Here is a 19,832-nt window from a genome sequence, read left to right on the forward strand (position 1 = left end):
AAGGGTGATCCCAGAGGGGGTTAGTGTCAACCTGCATGGAAGTAGGGAACTCATGCCATGGCTGTCCGAGTTTGTTCCTAAGGTTGGACTTGAGATTGTTAAAAATGGATTTTTGGGCATTTCAGATGCCAATAGTTCAGAATATCCTGCTGCAAGTGGCTCTTTCATCGAGGAACTATGTCATTTGAGACAGCAAAGTAATCATGAAACATTATTAGCTTCTGTATGTTGCCTTCATGGATTTTTCCAGGTTATTGTAAACATTGATAGGTTGATCCAGCTAGCGAAGAATGCTGTCCATGGTCCTCCCCAAGAATATTGTATCTCAAAAGAAGGGACAATAGTGTATGATGATTCGCGTGTTTTTAGAGGAAGGCACGTGTTTTACCTGATTGCAAGTGAACATGCTTGCACAGTTGCACAGCTCTACTTTCGAGGGTCCTGTAACTCCTCTACAATCTTGAAACAATTATATTGATCGACAAAGATGCATCTGTTTTCTGACCGGTCTTTATTGGTGGACTGATGGAGTCCCACGTAGGACCCAAAACAAAGGAAATTAAATTAAAGGAAATTAAAACAAAAAAACAAAAATTATAGCAGTACAATCTTGAAAGAATTATTGTGCATGATGATGTACAGCTTCATTTCTTATTGCGAAAACAATTCTCTTTCTCGTGTATATATATATATATATATATATATATATATATAGATTGCTCAACCTCAAGTGTATCACCTCAGCCTTAAGCGATTAATATTTAGATTGCACAACAGACGATAGAGAGAGAGAGAGAGTTGGTGGGGGTTGATACTTGTAGTGTCATTGTTGTCTGCACATTAATAGTTTTCATGTAAGGCAGATATTGTTTCCTTGGTTGGTTGTCCATACTTTCCTTAGCTGGTGTCAATGTTTCTTCACAGCTGTAGGATATAGGAGCTGATTGCTTGACAGCTTGCATGGTTGATAGTGTTTCCTTAATTGGTGTCAACGGTTCTTCGTAGCAGGATGTCATAGCTAGATGGTTGACAGCTTGCAAGGCTTTTGCTGATGTGGAATTCATACTACTAACATAAAATAGCTAGATTTCTCAAACTGATCAAAGATGGAAGAAAAACAAAGAGAAGCAACATGGCAGGAAGAAGAGGAACAAGCGGAAGTGGCTGTCTGGAAATACGCATTTGGGTTCACAGAAATGGCGGTAGTGAAGTGTGCTATTGAGCTTGGGATAGCCGATTCCATTGAAAGCCATGGAAGCCCGATGACATTATCCGAGTTGTCGTCAGCTCTAGCATGCGCTCCGTCCCCCCTCTACCGCATCATGAGGTTTCTAATGCACCGCGGAATATTCAAAGAGGAACTCACCACCGCCCATGGCTCCCTAGGTTATGCACAAACGGCTCTGTCACGCCGTCTAATGAGACATGGAGAACGTAGCATGGCGGCTTTGATTTTACTACAAAGTAGCCCATTGATGCTGGCACCATGGCACAGTCTGAGCGCCCGTGTTCTAGCCAATGAGACTTCGCCATTTGATGCGGCTCATGGCGAAGATTTATGGAGCTATGCTGCAGAGAATCCCGCTCACAGCCAGCTTATCAATGAGGCAATGGCTTGTGATGCTAGGTTGGCGGTGCCTGCCATGATTCACGATTGCCCAGAAGTATTTGATGGGCTTGGCAGTTTGGTGGATGTGGGTGGGGGCAACGGAACCACTTTGCAAACGTTGGTGAAGGCATTCCCATGGCTTCGAGGCATCAACTTTGATCTTCCTCATGTTGTCTCGGTTGCGACAGAGTCCATCGGAGTTGAACATGTCGGGGGTGACATGTTTTTAAGTGTTCCAAAGGCTGATGCTGTTTTCCTAAAGGTAAATTAGTATATGATCATTTATGTGATAATTAGGAAGCCCAAAAGAAGAAGGCATGTTTGGGTAATGAATTAATTAATTTGGCTTGTGATCAATTGCAGTGGGTTCTCCATGATTGGGGAGATAAGGAATGCATCCAAATCCTTAAGAAATGCAGAGAAGCCATTCCAAAGGATAAAGGGAAGGTAATAATTGTTGAAGGAGTGATTGAAGAAGCAGAAACGGACAAGCTAACTGATGTGAGGCTGGCTCTAGACATGATCGTGATGGCCCAAACTAATACTGGCAAAGAGAGGACCTTCAACGAGTGGGGATTTGTTCTTGGCAAGGCTGGATTTTGTCGATACACAGTGAAACCCATTCGTGCTGTGCAATCTGTTATTGAGGCTTTTCCATAATATATATAGTGCATGGATTTCTAGTCCTATATAATATAAGTTTGTAATTTTCTTTCTGTAACGTTGTACAAGACAGGTTGTTTGATGTAGCTTGCTTCGTTTTGAGTGCAATTTAAGATTATGGTTTCCTCTAGAAAGAAAAACCTCTCTTCTCTCTCCTGTCTCAAACGCATCCGACACTACAAAAAAATAAATTTTTGCTGACTTACGATTTTTGGCGTGTCAGGTGGTCTGACACGTCAGAAAATCCTCATGACGGGTTAGTGTTGACGTGTTTCGGGCGTTACAGTTGTGGGTGTCAGAAATGAAAAATTTCTTAGTGTTAAATTTAACACGTCAGAATTTTCTGAATTTTTCTCACGTGTCAAATTTTGATAGGTCAGTAAATATTTTGACACGTCAGGAAATTTAAAATTATTAAAAAAAAAATAATTTTTCTTTTTTTAAATTTTTTCTGGATTTTTTTTTTCAATTAAAAATATTTTTTTAATGAAGGAACAGTACGTTTCTTCTCCCCCCAGCTCTCTCCCTGATCTCTTCCTTCCTCCATTTTCACTCTCTCTCTCTCTCTCTCTCTCTCTTCTTTCCTCCATTTTCACTCTCTTTTCTCTCTTCTTTCCTTCATTTTCAAAAACCCAAACCCAAAAAATCTTCAAAAAATCAAAAACCCAAATCAAAAAATAAACTTTATCCTTCTTTGATCTTCTTCTCTTCAAATCAAAAATAAAAAATCTCTCAAATCAAATCAAAATAAACCAAATCAGAGCTTCTTCAAATCAAAAATCTGTCTTCTTCTGTAACAAAATACTTCTCTAGAACAAAGAATGGAAATGGAAAGAAAAGAATCAACTCTTTATTGAATGAACTTGGCCAATTCGAGATGGCTAATCTCCTACAGTTTCTGCCAAAAATACCAAAGAAAAATTACCCCCCTCCTTTGCACTCCACCAGCCTTTATAAGGCTTAATCAGTTGAGGCAATTCTGTTTATAATTCTGTTTACAGTTTTGGTTCCAACTAACTACCATATCCACACGTGCACAATCTCCTAACAGAATTACTACATTAACTACATAACAGACTTCAACTGCTCTTCCTTTCCAGCTCATCTTCTAAGCTCCACTTCATTGCCTGTCTTTGTTAGGACTCCCTGTGACATAGCCTCTCCCTTTAAAGCACCTTGCCCACAAGGTGCGGATACGACTGTTGCATGTGAAACAATTCCTCCCAAGAAGCATCATCTTCAGTTTGACCCACCCATTGAACCAAAACCTTAGTGACTGCTCTATTATCCTTTCTTTTACTTCTTCGAGCCAGAATTTTCAAAGGATCAAATAAGATAACCCCCTGCATATCAACAGGAGGTAATTGAGGAAGAATAGAATTCCTGCTACCAAGCTTGAGTTTCAACTGAGAGACATGAAAAACTGGATGTATGCGAGCTGTCAATGGTAAATCCAACTCATAAGCCACCTTCCCCACTTTGCGGATAATTTTGAAGGGTCCATAAAACCGAGGAGATAACTTCAAAGACCTTCTAATACTCACTGACTGTTGTCTATAAGGCTGCAGCCTTAGATACACCATCTGCCCCACCTCAAAAACTCTTTCAGATCTCCTTAAATCCGCATACCTTTTCATCCTCTGCTGAGCTTGCTGCAAATTGTCCTTTAACAAAGACAAAATCTGCTCCCTGGAACGAAGAACTTCATCAACAGCTTCTAATCTTGTTGTCCCTGGAATATAAGTGAGCAATTGTGGAGGAGGTAAACCATAAACAGCTTCAAAGGGTGTCATTTTGGTAGAAGCATGCCATGTAGTATTATACCAATACTCTGCCCATGGCAGCCAAGACAGCCACTGTTTAGGTCGATTCTGCACAAAACACCTCAAATATGTCTCAATACACTTATTCACAATCTCAGTTTGCCCATCAGTTTGAGGGTGATAACTAGTGCTAAATTGCAAGGTAGTGCCTTGAAGTTTAAACAACTCTCTCCAGAAAGCACTAGTGAAAACAGGGTCTCTATCTGAGACTATGGAAGTAGGCATTCCATGTAATCTTATGATATTCTGAACAAACACTTGAGCTATTTTAATTGCTGTATAGGGATGTGAAAGAGCAATAAGATGGCTATACTTAGACAATCGGTCCACCACCACCATTATCACTGATTGCCCTTGAGAAATAGGTAACCCTTCAACAAAATCCATAGATACATCAGCCCAAATTCTGCTAGGAATAGGAAGAGGTTGTAACAGTCCAGCAGGAGACATATTCTCATACTTAGATTGTTGGCAAACCTCACATTCCCTGATAAACTTCTTAAGGTCTTTAGTCATCCCTTTCCAATAAAAATCCCTTTTGGCCCTCTGTAAAGTTTTATCAAACCCTGAATGATCTGCCATCGGATCACCATGAACAAAGTGTAACACTTGTGCTCTTATGGTTGGAGAACTCCCAATATAGAACATCTTTTTATAGAACAGAAGATTATCTCTAAGGGAAAATTTTTCTGAATCCAGTCACCTTTATCCCATTGCTCCAATAAAGCTTTCAACTGCAAATCAGTTTGATACTCAGCTCTTAAATCCTTAACCCAACTGACAGTAGGTATGGATAGAAGAGACAAGGTCAACTCAGGTTCCCAATCCTCCCTTCTTGATAGAGCATCCGCTACTCTATTATCCACTCCCTTTTTGTACTCCACTATAAAGTCATAGCCAATCAACTTAGTGATCCATTTCTGCTGAAATGGGGTACCCACCTTCTGCTCTAATAGGAATTTCAGACTTTGATGGTCTGTTTTGACAATAAATGGCCTCCCAACCAAATAAGGTCTCCATTTTTGAATAGCTGTTACTAGGGCAAACAACTCCTTCTCATAAGTGGACATATGAACAACTTTCCCTTTGAGGGCTTTACTCAAGAATGCTATTGGCCTACCAGCTTGCATTAACACTGCTCCAATTCCAATACCACTAGCATCGCACTCAATCACAAATGGCTGGGAAAAGTTAGGAAGAGCTAGGACTGGAGCTGCTGTCATGGCAGCCTTGAGACTGTTAAATGCACCCACAGCTGCTTCATCCCAAGAAAAAGCATTTTTCTTTAACATAGCTGTCAATGGGGCTGCAATAGATCCATACCCTTGAATAAATTTTCTGTAGTAACCCGTGAGTCCCAAAAACCCTCTCAAAGACTTAAGAGTTTTAGGAAAAGGCCACTCAACCATAGCTTGAATCTTTTCATGATCAGCCTTAACACCAGAAGCAGAAATCACATGTCCAAGATACTCCACCTCCTGACAACCAAACTTACACTTAGACATTTTGGCATATAACTGATTCTTCCTCAATAAATCCAAAGTGATCCTTAAATGCTGCTTATGAGTATCCAAATCTTTGCTGAAAACCAGAATATCATAAAAAAAAACTAAGATGAACTTTCTAAGAAAAGGTTTAAAAACCTGATTCATAAGGCTTTGAAAGGTAGATGGAGCATTAGTAAGGCCGAATGGCATCACTAAAAACTCATAATGGCCCTCATGAGTGCGGAAGGCAGTCTTATGAATATCCCTCTCTACCACCCTAATCTGATGATAACCAGATCTTAAATCAAGTTTAGAAAACCATTGAGCTCCCCACAACTCATCTAACAGCTCATCCACAACTGGTATAGGAAACTTGTCCTTGATAGTTACTTGATTCAAGGCTCTATAATCCATACACATCCTCCAGCTGCCATCTGCCTTCCTTACAAGTAAAACTGGAGAAGAGAATGGGCTCTGACTGCATCTAATTACTCCAGACTGCAGCAACTCCTTCACAATCTTTTCTATCTCCTCCTTTTGGTAAAAAGGGTACCTGTATGGCCTCACTGAAACAGGCTGTGCACCCTCCTGCAAATGTATTGCATGATCATGAGATCTTTTAGGAGGCAACTCCTTAGGATCAGCAAAAACATCTGCAAATTCTTCCAATAACTGAGCCATAGGACCAACTTCTTTGTTTTGCTTCTTCCATCTTCATCTCCTTGCATCTGGGTACTATCATCACCAAGAAGCTGCAACAAGACACCCTTGTTCTCACCTCTACTTAGTTTAAAAGATTCATCATCTTCTACACACAGATTCAGATTAGCAACCAGCCCTTCCAGCAAACAAGTTCTTTCCTCATACACAAACTGCATAGTGAGATTAAGAAAATCCCACAATATAGGCCCTAAAGTCCTCAACCATTGAATGCCAAGTACCATATCACAACCAGCCAAAGGTAAAATATAAAGATCAACAACAAAAGTATAACCTTGCAACCTCACCTTTGTGTTATTACATTTACCAGGGCTTACAAGCTCATCACCATTAGCTACTTTAACTTTGATAGATTCATTATTCACAGGCTGAATTCCCACTCCCTTAATCCTTTCCTGATCTAAGAAGTTATGTGTACTTCCAGAATCAATCAAAATTATTATCTTGTGATTGTTTATCATACCTACAATCCTCATAGTCTTAGGAGTAGGATTTCCAATAATGGCATGCAAAGAGATTTCAGGAAATTCTTCTAAAAAAAAATCACCTGGATCTAGTTCTTCTTCAACCTCTTTCAACTTGTTCACCTTCTCTTCGATCTCCTCAATCAAGAACAATCTTGGTGAAGCACAAACATGGCCATGGCTCCACTTAGCATCATAGTTGTAACATAATCCTTTCTTCCTTCTATCCATCATCTCAGCATTAGAATTTTTTTGAACTGGTAACACTGCTTTACCAGAAATAGGAAGAGTAGCTTTATTCTGGTTATTACCATTCGCAGCATTCTCAAGACTCTTCTGTTGACCAAAAAGAGTAGTTTTTCCTCCCAAAAAACCCAGTACCCTTACTTTCTCCCCCAAAACTTCTTGCAGCTAAGGGAGTTGACTCCACTGTGGTTTAGTGCTTTTTCTAAAATTGCACACATAATCCTCCTGGATTTTTGCTAAAGAATAAGCATCAACTAGAGCCTTAGGTTTAAACATCTTTACTGTCATTCTAATTTCATCTTTTAACCCCCCCATAAAGCAACTCAATTTATGTGCTTCAGGTAAATCAGCTACTCTATTAGCTAATACTTCAAATTGTTTCTTATATTCCTGCAAAGATCCTTCTTGTTTCAACTTTGACAATGTTTCCATAGGGTCATCATAAGACGCCATACCAAATCTAGTCTGTAATGCTCTAGCAAAATCATGCCAAGTAGCAAAAGAATTTAATTTATGCAATTCTTGAAACCAAATTAAGGCTGTACCTTCCATATGAAAAGAAGAAATCTTCAACCTTTGACAATCTGGTGTAGAGTAGTGATCAAAGAACTACTCAGCCTTGCAACACGAATTCAATGGATCCTCCCCATCAAATTTAGGAAACTCCAACCGAATGGACTTAGTGTGAAATCCATCTCCTGCCTGAAACCTTGCTCCATCTGTTGCATGAATCCTTCCTTTTGAGGTTGAACCAAAATTGGCCTCCATAGTATCAAAAGAGGAACTTTTATCTCTCTGTTCTGGTGCCCTCTGCGATTCCTGAATGCATCTCATCACTTGTGCAAACTGTTCACTCAAGAAAGCAAACTAGTCATCCTGCTTTTTCACAAAAACGATCTTGTCTTGCACTTATGAAAGCAAACTGATCATCTTGCTTCTTCTCAAATCTATCCTGTCTTGCATTCCTCTCTAAAAAATCATCCTGCAACTGCTTAAAGTCCTTCCTGAACTGCACCAAATCAGAATCTTGCCCTATAGATCTATTTTTCATGAAAAGAAAACAAATGGCTCTTGATGCCACTTGTAACAGAATACTTCTCTAGAACAAAGAATGGAAATGGAAAAGAAAAGAATCAACTCTTTATTGAATGGAATTGGCCAATTCGAGATGGCTAATCTCCTACAGTTTCTACCAAAATGCAAAAAAGACTTCCCTCCTTCGCACTCCACCAGCCTTGATAAGGCATAATCAGTTGAGGCAATTCTGTTTACAGTTTTAGTTCCAACTAACTACCATATCCACACGTGCACAATCTCCTCACAGAATTACTACATTAACAACATAACAGACTTCAACTGCTCTTCCTTTCCAGCTCATCTTCTAAGCTCCACTTCACTGCCTGGCTCTGTTAGGAACTCCCTGTGACATACTACATGGATTGAAAATTGCAGCTGCCTGGGTAGGTCCCGGTCAAGTCCCGGGCGAGTCCCAAGCAAGTCCCGGGCTAGTCCTAGTCAAGTCCCAGGCGCGTCCCGAGGGGACCCGGACAAGTCCCGTGCGGGTCCCGGTCAAGTCACAGCCTGGTCCTGGGCAGGTCCGATCCGGTCTTGGGGAGGTCTAGGTTAAGTCCCGGGCAGGTCCCGGGCGAATCCCCGTCGAGTCTTGAGTGGGTCTTGGGAAAGTCCCAAGCGAGTACTGGGCAATTCCTGGCGGGTTTAGCGAGTCCAGTTCAAGTCCGGTGCTGTCTCGGGCAGGTCCTGGCGGGGTTCCGAGCGGGTCCAGGGCAAGTCCCGGTCAAGTTCTGAGTGGGTTCCAAGCAAGTTCCGGCGAGGTTTTGGGTAAGTCTTGGCAAGGTCCGTCGATTTGAGAATGAGATTCTTAAAGTCGGAAAATGGTTTACGATTTTTAAAACCGTAAATCATTTTGCAAAAATTAAAAAAGAATTTTCGGTCAAAAGGAAAATATTTTCCATTGACCACTATTTTATGTCGAAGTAAATACCGTAAAATGTGGAAATCATTTTCTGGAAACCATTTTACGTTGAAATAAACAGAAGCCATTTTCCCTGAAAATGTTTTTTGTCGAAAACATTTTACGGCGTTTACCGCGCACACAGAAAATGAATTATATATATATATATATATTATCCAATAAGGTACCCACCGCCGGGACCCACCCGGGACCTGCCTGGGACCGGCCCAGGACATGCTCTGCATTTTATTGGAAAATATAGATATAAAAAAAAATTAAAAAATATATATTTTCCGTGCCCGCGGTAAACTGCGTAAAATGTTTTCTGTCAGGGGAAAATGACTTCCCTTAAAATATTTTCCGCCGGGACCTGCCTGGATCTCGTTCAAGTCCTGGGCTGGTCCCGGTCAAGTTCCAGCGGGGTCCCGGGCAGTCCCGATCAAGTCCTGAGAAGGTACCTGGTAGGAGCCTGCGGGGTCCCGGGTAAATCCCGGTCAAGTCCCGGGCATGTCCCAGTCAAGTCCTGGGCGAGTCCCAGTTGGGTCTCGGGCGGTCTGGGTCAAGTCTCGAGCGAGTCCCGTGCAAGTCCCGGCAAGGTTCGGGGAGGGTCCTGTTCAGGTCCCTCTTAAATCCTGGGCGGGTCCTGGTCAAGTCCCTTTCAAGTCCAGGGCGGGTCCTAGGCAGGTGGGCCTAGAGGGGTCTCGGTCAGGTCTCGGTCAAGTCTCGAGCAGGTCTCAGTCAAGTTCTTATGGGGTCTTGGCGAGGTCTCGGGCAAGTCCCGAGTAGATCCCGGTCCGGTCCCAGGGAAGTCCCGAGCGGGTCCTTGTCAAGTCTTGGACAGGTCCTGGTCTGGTCCAGAGCAAGTCCTGGTGGGTGACGATCAAGTCCCAGGCGGGTTCCAGGCAAGTCCCGGTTGGGTCTCAAGCAGGTCTTGGGCAAGTACTGGGCGGGTCCTGAGCAAGTCCGGGCAGGTCCCGTTCAAGTCCAGTCGGGTCCCGGGCAAGTCCTGGCGGGGTCCCTGGCAAGTCTTGGCATGGTTCTAGGTGGGTCTTGGTAAGATCCTTCAATTTGAGAATGAGATGCTAAAAGTCGAAAAATGGTTTACGATTTTCAAAACCATAAAACATTTTCCAAAAATTAAAGAAGAATTTTCGGTCAAAAAGAAAATATTTTCCCTTGACCACTATTTTACGTCGAAGTAAATACCATAAAATGCAAAAATCATTTTCTAGCAACCATTTTACGTCGAAGTAAACGGAGCCAAAAGAAATTGAGAAACACACTCCCATCCATGCAGTAATCTTAGCAACATCGATTCGTCTAGCTATAAAAGAAAAGACAATATAAAGAAATTTAAATGAAAAAAAAAAAAAATTGAAAAATACATAAAATTATACGGACCATTAAAGCCCTAAGGTATTTCGCTCTTATTGATCACTTGAAACTTTTACATTACAAAATACTCATATTTATAGGAAAAATGAGATAGATATGTATGATAATTAAATATGATTACATTCATTTCAATAAAATCAAATCATCACAATCAATTAAAATTAAATATATTAAATCAAATCCTATAATATCCTCTAACATCGTTGTGTTAAATATCAATTATTTCTAAAGCTTAAACAGATAAGAAATGGTAAATTCAATTATATAATTAATAATTTTTCAATCCATTCACATGTGAGTTCAAACTCTCATAACACGTAAAATATATAATTAAAATATAAAAACACACCAAGTTAAGATTTGAACTAATGATCGATCTCTGTTTTATTCTAATATCACATTAAAGGATCACCACTTGTCTAAAAAAAAATAAAATTTTATATTTAACTAATATTTAACACAAAGTGGCGGCAATAATCTCAAAGTTCAAAGCCGGCAAGCAGTCCAAAATGTAAAAGAAAAGGCCTAGCTCCTGAACAACTCGAACAAATTAAATTAATTGTTCCATTTGGCATTGCCGTCCATAAACGGGATGTGAGATCTTTGACTTATAAATACCCACCATTTCTAGTTCTTGAGACCGACAACACAATAAAGAGAATCAATGGCATCTTCCCAATATTTCTTCATCCTTGCAATCGTAGCAATTCTTGTCCTTTCAATTTTGGCCACAGAATTTGTGGTTGCTGATGACAAGGGTTGGACCATTAACTTTGACTACCAAGCTTGGGCTCAAGGAAAGGAGTTTCATGTCGAGGACACTCTTGGTAAATTAACTCTATAAACTTTTTGCACTTACCATATTTTTTTTTATATATAATTTTTTAGTTTTATTTGCCCATGTTTGTTTTCAAATCAACACCTTGTTAAAGTATTGATTAAATTTACATGTTCCTATCAGCTTAAAGTTTTAGAATAAATGGCGATTTAACATGATAACAGAGCTATAGGTCATGAGTTCGAACTTTGATTCCGTCAATTCACTCCAATTTAATTAAATATTTTAGGTATTAGGTCTCACCTATTAAAATGGAGTTTGAGACTACACGTGAGGATGAGCGTTAAAGTATTAATTATATCTTATCCGAATAGAAAGTTTTTTCCTTTACAAAAAGTGGATAGGGAACCACTCCCATAGCATTACTCCAATTTTTGTAAAGGAAAATCATTTTCATTCAGATTTTGATACATAACATTACTCGACTTTGAGGTTATCTTGTTTTTAAGGGGTTGCTAGTGGATCATTTTTGTTTCTTATTGAGTTTTCAAATATATATATATATTGTAAATGTATTTATTTTAAGTTTGATTGATGATGGAAGAATTAACTTTTTGGTGCAGATTTCAAGTATAAAGAGGGAGTTCATAATGTTCTTAAAGTCAATCGAACTGGCTTCCAACAATGTGTGGCACCATTGGGAATTGAGGCCCTGATTAGTGGAAATGATGTGATTACACTAGCAACCTCGGGAAGAAAATGGTATATTTGTGGTGTTGCCAAACATTGTGAGAATGGAAACCACAAACTTGCCATAACAGTGCTTCCTCAGACAGTGTCTCCAGCACCTTCTCTTGTTTCAATAGCCAAGGAATGCGTTAAACCTATATATTATGGGTGGATGATGGTTGTTTTTGACATCCTTGCCATGGTCATGGTTTAAAGTTAGATCAATAGTACTATAGTTAAAATTCTCCTTTCATGTTTGTGGAGTGTATTGAATTCATTAATTGTTTGCATTGTATTGGATCTGAATTTATTGATTTATAGTAGTATGTGTGTTCTGAAATATAAACCATTTGTGCTCTATATTTGTACCAAATACTATGTTTGAGCATATTTGTTAAATTATCTTGCAAACAACAGGTGGGGTTTAGGCAATTTAACATTATAAAGAGGGGGTGGAAATGGCTTTTAATAGAAGTTTTGGCATTTTATCAACACAAAGATAATTTGATTGTTTATAGGACAATAATGCTAATACGTACAAGTCTGTTCTTTTAGGCTTTATTTAAAAGATGAGGATCCACTATAATTTTGCTTTCCAAATTTCAGAGGAGGCTATAAAGCGCACCTGCTTTGAGCAACCTCGGGGAGTAATGCTAGACTCATGTGTTCTTCTTGTTTAGTCACACTGAAAATGATATGGCTTCTAAAATCACTGTTGGACTTGTGATTGATCATTATTGAATTTAATCAAATGGTGATTTTAAAGCCACCTCATTTATAAAGTGACACAAGAGGGATACAAGAGTGACTTCTAAAATTATTTCAACCTCAGGTGTAGAATAGGATTCACTACTCGAGACAAGTGGACCCCACAACCTTCCGCTCTTGTACAATATAAATTTCAATAAAATTTGAATAACCTAATTGTTCACCAGCATGAAGATAAACTTTGGCCACTTGCATGAAGATTCTAATCACATGCTAGCAAATTGGGAAGAGATAAATTATCAGTTATCCCAAAAACTTAAGTTGGTAAGTAGATATAAATTTAATCACTTAATCATTGTGAAATTTTTAATTAAAATGGACGGAGATTTGACGGAGTCAAGATTTGATTACAGGACCTTTGCTCTAATACCATGTTAAATTATCAGTTATCCCAAAAGGTTAAGCTGATATGAAGAGGTTTTTCAATTATTAAATATTTAGTATTCATGACACATCCATCATGCGTGTCAAAGATAGTTCTAATTTTCTACTACAAGCAACAAACAATGATCAAAACGACAATCCTATGGCCATAATGATCTCTGCTTTTTAATATGGGAATACAAATTGTACTATCTCCAGAATATAATTAAAACTGCAAACTTTTAAGTTGTATGGAATATCTTGTGCACTTGTTTGCTAAAACCGAATGGGATTATTAGAAAAGAAGTGGGATAGGTGTCAATTTTTTATTTAGTTTTTTAAATGTCTAAACAAGGAAAGGGAAAGGTGTTAGGAAATTAATCATAGGGGAAAATGCAGTTTACCCCCATGAAGTTTCAGGCGTTTTTCAATTTTAACCCCAAAGTTCAAAAATTGGCAATCTACCCCCCTGAAGTTTCAAAAATTGGCAATTTAAACCCTCCGTTTAATTTTTCCGTCTAAATGGACGGAAATCTGTGAAATTACATCACTACCCTCAGTCTTTTTTAAAAAATTTTCCGTCCAATTTAACGGAAAAATTAAACGGAAGGTTTAAATTGCCAATTTTTGAAACTTCAGGAGGGTAGATTGCCAATTTTTGAACTTTGGGGTTAAAATTGAAAAACTCCTGAAACTTCAGGGGGGTAAACTGCATTTTCCCCTTAATCATATTTGCCAAGACCCGTGAGATGAGAAAAATAAGAAGAATGCGGAATAACAAAGATAAGCAATCACACACGACACAAAGAATTAAGTGGTCCAGCTTAACAAGCCTACATCCACTGGTGAAAACAACCCAGAGAAAATTCACTATCAAAAGATGAGTACAAGAGAGTAACAGGGCGAGAAAAACCACTCAAACCTAAAGCCCCAAATACACCCAATTATCACTTTACCCAAAGGAGAATAATAAAAATAAAAAAGGGGAAAAACACTCTTTCTTGCTCTCTCTTTTTCTCTCTATTGTTGGCACACCAAAACACTAAGCAATTTTACTTTGATTTTGCTCTACCTACATACGACTAGCACCAGCCTTTATATAGAAGGCAAATTTGGTGTTTTTTTCTCCTCTTACAACTAGGACTAGGATTCCATGTAGTATAAGGAAAAGCAAACCTTTCCGTCTTAGAGAAGGACAAAACCTTGGGGCTCACACAAAACTTGATGGGTCAAGGCACAATTTCTCAACAATCTCCCACTTGACTTGAATCTCACCAAGTCGCAACATAATGAATCTCCTTCGGATGTCTCCTTCACCTATCTTCAAGCTCGAAGACCAACTGAAGCTGCGCACAGCTTCAATTTCTCAATAGTCACATATTTTGTCAACATGTCTACTGGATTCTCAGTTCCATGAATCTTCTCAAGTAACAATTGTCCACTTTCAAGAAGAGATCGAATGAAGTGATACCTCAACTGTATATGATTTGTTCTTGAATAATACGCCGGGTTCTTAGCAAGAAAAATGGCATTCTAACTATCACTGTGTAGAACGCCCTTCTCATTCTTCTTTTCCAACTCATCCAAAAATCCTTGTAGCCAAACCATCTCCTTTCCAGCTTCTGTCACGGCCACATACTCCGCCTCTGTAGTGGAAAGGGCTACAATTTTCTGTAACCTTGAGGTCCAACACACAGCAGTACCTCTTAGAGTATATACAAACCCTGTAGTACTTTTCCTGCTTTCAACATCAACCGCTAGATCAGCATCCACGTAGCCCTGCAGTTTTAATTCTGTACCTATGAAGCAAAGGGACATATCTGAAGTTCCTCTCAGATATCGTAAAATCCACTTGACTGCTTCCCAATGCTGCTTCCCTGGATTACTCATGTGCCTGCTCACAACTCCCACTGCATGTGCAATATCCGATCTAGTACAGACCATTGCATACATCAGACTTTCGATAACTAAGGCATAAGGTACCTTGCTCATGTATGCTTTCTCTTGATCCATTTTCGGTGATTGATCCTTGGTTAGTCTGAAATGACTCCTCATGGATGTGGTCACTGACTTAGCTTCATCCATGCGAAATCTGATGAGAATCTTCTTCACATACTCTGTTTGTGAAATCTTCAGTGTACTATTGGCCCTGTCCCTAATGATTCTCATCCCAAGCACTTGTTTAGCAGCACCCAAATCCTTCATTGCAAACTGCTTTGACAGCTGGTTCTTCAACTTGTTGATGTCTTCCATACTGGCCCCTGCATGAGCATATCATCTACGTACAGAAATAGAATAATTTAAGAGTTCTTAAGACTCTTGACATAGCAGCAATGATCTGCATTGCATCTCGTGAACCCAGTACTGCACATGAAACTGTCAAACTTCTTGTACCATTGTCTTGGTGCTTGTTTCAGACCATACAAGCTTTTTCTCAGTTTGCACACTAAACTCTCCTTCCCCTGCACTGCGAATCCATGTGGCTGCTGCACACAAATTTCTTCCTCCAACTCACCATGAAGGAACACAGTCTTCAGATCTAACTGCTTTAGATGTAAGTCCTCCGCCGCCACAATGCTCAGCACAATTCTGATGGTTGTCATCTTCACCACCGGAAAGAATATGTCTGTGTAGTCAATTCCTTCTTTCTGCTGGAATCCCATGACTACCAATCTTGCCTTGTAGCGTTTAATACCATCATGTTCACCATTTATTCTAAACACCCATTTGTTGTGCAAAGCCTTTTTACTTGCTGGCAACTCAGATAGCTCCCAGGTCTGGTTAGTCAATAATGAGTCCATCTCATCCTTCATGGCTAACTCCCACTTGATTGAATCTTCAACCTTCAAGGCTTCAACAAACGTCTCTAGCTCACCGCCATCCATCAACAAAATATGAAACAGGGAGGGTTAAATACGCTATGGAGATCTAATGGTTCTAGTAGATCTACGGACAGCCACTATCAGTGTACCCTGTTAAGTTTCTTGATCTACTGTTTCTTCAACTTCTAGACCATCTTCAGTTTCTGAATCCTTATCAACTTCTGAATTCCTTCTCTAAGCTACACCTTTAGAAATTCCATCTAGGTTGATAAATTCAGGCTTCTCAGCCTCTGACTCTGTACTTACTGGTTCTGCACTTGAATTATTCTTATACACAGCCATCTCATTAAAAGTAACATTTCTACTTCTAATGATCTTCCGGTTTTGATCCCAAAACCTATACCTGAATGCCTCATCCCCATAGCCAATGAAATAACATTTTCTAGACTTGGCGTCTAGCATGCTACGCGCATCAAATTCAATATAGACATACGAAACACAACCAAAAACTTTCAAGTGAGAAAGATTTACCTCATTTCCACTCCAGACTTCTTTAGGTAGTCTATGGCCCAAAGGAACTGATGGTCCTCTGTTTATCAAGTAAGCAGCAGTGCTTACTGCATCCGCCCAAAAAGTTTTCGGTAGTCCAGCATGCGACCTCATACTTCTTGCACGCTCATTGAGGGTCCTATTCATGCGCTCAACCACACCATTCTACTGTGGTGTCCCCGGGACAGTCTTTTCCATTCTAATCCCATTCACTACACAAAACTGTTTGAAACCCCCGTCTTTGTATTCTCCCTCATTGTCTGATCTTAAACACTACACTTTCAGACCAGTTTCTGTCTCTACCATGACCTTCCACTTCTTAAAAACTTCAAATACATCAGATTTACGCTTTAAGAAGTAAACCCATACCTTCCTGCTTAAGTCATCAATAAATGTGATGTAATATCGCGAACCTCCAAGAGATGCCACTGGTGCGGGACCCCACAAATCCGTGTGTACCAACTCCAGCTTTCCCAGCTTCGGTGTTCTGCCAACTTTCGTGAAACTCACCTTCTTCTGCTTTCCTAGGATGCAACCTTCACACAAATCAAACTCAACTGACTTCAACTCCGATAGTTTCCCATTTGACAGAAGTGCCTTCATCCCTTTCTCGCTCATGTGCCCAAGCCTTAGGTGCCATAATTTTGAGTCAGCACTCGTATCTGCAACAACAATTGTATCCTTGCAGTTCGTAGTCATATTGAGAGTACCCATCTTATGACCATGAGCCAAAATCCTGGCTCCCTTGCTGACCTTCCACTTTCCACCATGGAAATGAATGGAATGCCCTTCATCATCAAGCTGTCCTACTAAAATCAGGTTCTTTTTCAGCTCTGGGATATGCCTGACATTTTGCAGCTTCCGTACCGAGTCACTATGGACTCTAATGCGAACATTGCCTATACCCACAACATCCAGGGCCGTTCCGTCAGCCATGTACACCTTCCCAAAATCTCCAGCCACATAATTTTTGAGAACTTCACGGATCGGTGTGGTGTGAAAAGAAGCCCCTGAGTCTAAGACCCAAGAATCAAGAGGACTGTCTATGCCACAGTTCCAACACTCAGGTTGTCGTCCAAACGTGGATTTGCTCCTACCCTTCCTGGACTTAGATCTACCCTTCACATAGTTTCTGTCTTGTCCTCTACCCCGAGTCTCAAGGTTTAAAGCAGCATCAGAACAAGAGGCTTCACCCGCATCTCTTCTTCGAACCTTTTCACTGAGAATCAAATCCCTGATGTCATCATAGCTCAATTTACTCTTTCCTACAAAGTTGCTCACAGCCATCCTCACTGCTTCCCAGCTATTTGGCAAAGATGCCAAGACGATCAACGTGCGAACGTCATCATCAAATTTAATTTCCACCAAGGATAATTGATTTGTGATGGTGTTGAACTCATTGAGATGATGTGCCATTGAAGCCCCTTCTGCCATCTTTAGGTTGAACAATTTCTTCATCAGATCACCTTGTTGTTAGCCGACGGCTTCTTATACATGCTTGACAAAGCCGCCATTAAACCTACTGTGGTCTTCTCCTTTACAAAGTTATGTGCAACTGATTTTGACAGTGATAACCTGATAACTGCTAGGGCTTTACGATCAAATAGAGCCCACTCGCTATCATCCATGTCGTCAGGTTGTTCTTCCAAGAGAGGTTGATGAAGATCCTTCCCATAAAGAATATCTTCAATCTGTACCTTCCAATACCCAAAATATTTGCCATGGAACTTCTTGATTCCCAGCTTTCCTTCTTCATCGGCCATCGCTCTCACTCGAACCAAAAGCTCTTATACCAGTTGTTAGGAAATTAATCCTATTTCCCAAGACCCGTGAGATGCGAAAAATAAGAAGAATGCGGAATAACAAAGATAAGCAATCACATACGACACAAAGATTTAAGTGGTTCGGCTTAATAAGCCTATATCAACTGGCGGAGACGACCTAGAGAAAATTCACTATCAAAAGATAAGTACAAGAGAGTAACCGGGCGAGAAAAACCACTCAAACCCATAGCCCCAAATACACCCAATTCTCACTTCACCCAAGGGAGAATAATAACTAAAAAAGGGAAAAACACTCTTTCTTGCTCTCTCTTTTTCTCTATTGTTGGCACACTAAAACACAAAGAAATTTTACTTTGATTTTGCTCTACCTACCTACGGCCAACACGAGCCTTTATATAGAAGGCAAAGTCGGTGCTTTTTTCTCCTATTACAACTAGGACTAGGATTCCATGTAGAATAAGGAAAAGCAAACCTTTCCTTCTTAGAGAAGGACAAAACCTTGGGGCCCACACAAAACTTGATGGGTCAAGGCACACGTTCTCAACAAAAGGAGAAGGTGATTCGATCTAGTAACATCTGTTTCATGAGATGCGATATCCAGCAGGTTAAGCTAGGGGTGTAAACGAGCCGAGCTTGGGCTGTCTAGGCTCGGCTCGTTTATTTTTGGGCTAGGCTCGAGCTCGAGCTCGAGTCGAGCCTTACTTTGCTGGTCGAGCTCGGCTCGACAGGGTTGGAACCCTGTTCGAGCTCGAGCTCGTGCTCGTCTACTTGCTCGAGCTCGACTTTTTTTTTTTTTTTTGTAATTTAAGCGTAACTTTAAGAAATCCGCCCAATATTTTCTGGGCAACCAAACAAAATTGGTCCCAACCATAAAATTAGCCTAACTTTAAGAAATTCGCCCAATATTTTATGGGCAACCAAACAAACACATCAAACGGCAAGGAATCTCACATTTACAAAGGAATCTCGACCCACCCAAAATTGGTCCCAACCATAAAATTAGCCTAACTTTAAGAAATCTGCCCAATATTTTATGGGCAACCAAACAAACACATCAAACGGCAAAACCCCAAACCACCCACCACCCAAGAAGAAACGGAGAAAAAATAACCCAAAAAGAAAAGAAAAACTCACAAATCTTATCACCTCCTTCGCCTCCGATCCGCGGCGTACTGCGAGAGTGAAACGACATCCGAGAGCGGCGTGGACAGCGGGGTTGGCAGCTGCAAGTTTTTGGAAACCGAGCACGAGCCGTTTAGCTTCAGCCAGGCGTCGAGGTGTGTGGTTGCTGCGGTGGTGGTGGTGGTTGCTGTTGGGGGCACTGGGAGAGTGGTAGGAGCGGCAACAGAGAAAGGAGGCGAGGAGGATGGTGGAGAGTCGAGAGAATGGAGAGATCTGATAGATTTAGGTTAAATTTGGGCTCTCTAATTTGCAACCGTTGGATTTGGAAAAATAATTAAATTTTAAATATTAACGGTTGGATTCGTTTTACCAAAAGCTTATCCCATGTGGCTGTCTCTACTTAGATCTGGTGTGCTTGTTTAATATAATCCATTCATTATATATACGTTTTCAACATTTAATATTATTCGTCAGATTAGATCAAACAAGGCAAGATTATGGTGTCTCTGTTACACCATATACATTCTTCTTAGTAAAT

General features: G+C 40.2%; 2 protein-coding genes across 2 annotated transcripts; both read left to right on the forward strand.

Annotated features, from left to right (window-relative positions):
- Positions 1-1,106: 1,106 nt before the first annotated feature.
- On the forward strand, positions 1,107-2,348 carry LOC132190422 (acetylserotonin O-methyltransferase-like). The gene is made up of 2 exons (XM_059605411.1): positions 1,107-1,871; positions 1,973-2,348. The coding sequence occupies exons 1-2, from the start codon at positions 1,107-1,109 to the stop codon at positions 2,267-2,269; spliced, it is 1,062 nt and encodes a 353-aa protein (XP_059461394.1). The 3' UTR covers positions 2,270-2,348.
- An 8,695-nt stretch (positions 2,349-11,043) lies between these two features.
- LOC132190793 (blue copper protein-like) lies at positions 11,044-12,100 on the forward strand. Its single transcript, XM_059605834.1, has 2 exons — positions 11,044-11,206; positions 11,781-12,100. Exons 1-2 carry the CDS (start codon positions 11,044-11,046, stop codon positions 12,098-12,100), a joined length of 483 nt encoding a protein of 160 aa, XP_059461817.1.
- The last annotated feature ends 7,732 nt before the right edge of the window (positions 12,101-19,832 follow it).

This window comes from Corylus avellana, chromosome ca8, assembly GCF_901000735.1.
Source record: "Corylus avellana chromosome ca8, CavTom2PMs-1.0".
Classification (NCBI taxonomy): Eukaryota; Viridiplantae; Streptophyta; class Magnoliopsida; order Fagales; family Betulaceae; genus Corylus; species Corylus avellana.

Coding starts and splice junctions, on each gene's coding strand:
- LOC132190422 (XM_059605411.1), top strand. CDS start 1,107: ATGGAAGAAAAACAAAGAGAAGCAACATGGCAGGAAGAAGAGGAACAA. Junction 1,872..1,972: donor CTGATGCTGTTTTCCTAAAG/GTAAATTAGTAT, acceptor GATCAATTGCAG/TGGGTTCTCCATGATTGGGG.
- LOC132190793 (XM_059605834.1), top strand. CDS start 11,044: ATGGCATCTTCCCAATATTTCTTCATCCTTGCAATCGTAGCAATTCTT. Junction 11,207..11,780: donor TCATGTCGAGGACACTCTTG/GTAAATTAACTC, acceptor TTTTTGGTGCAG/ATTTCAAGTATAAAGAGGGA.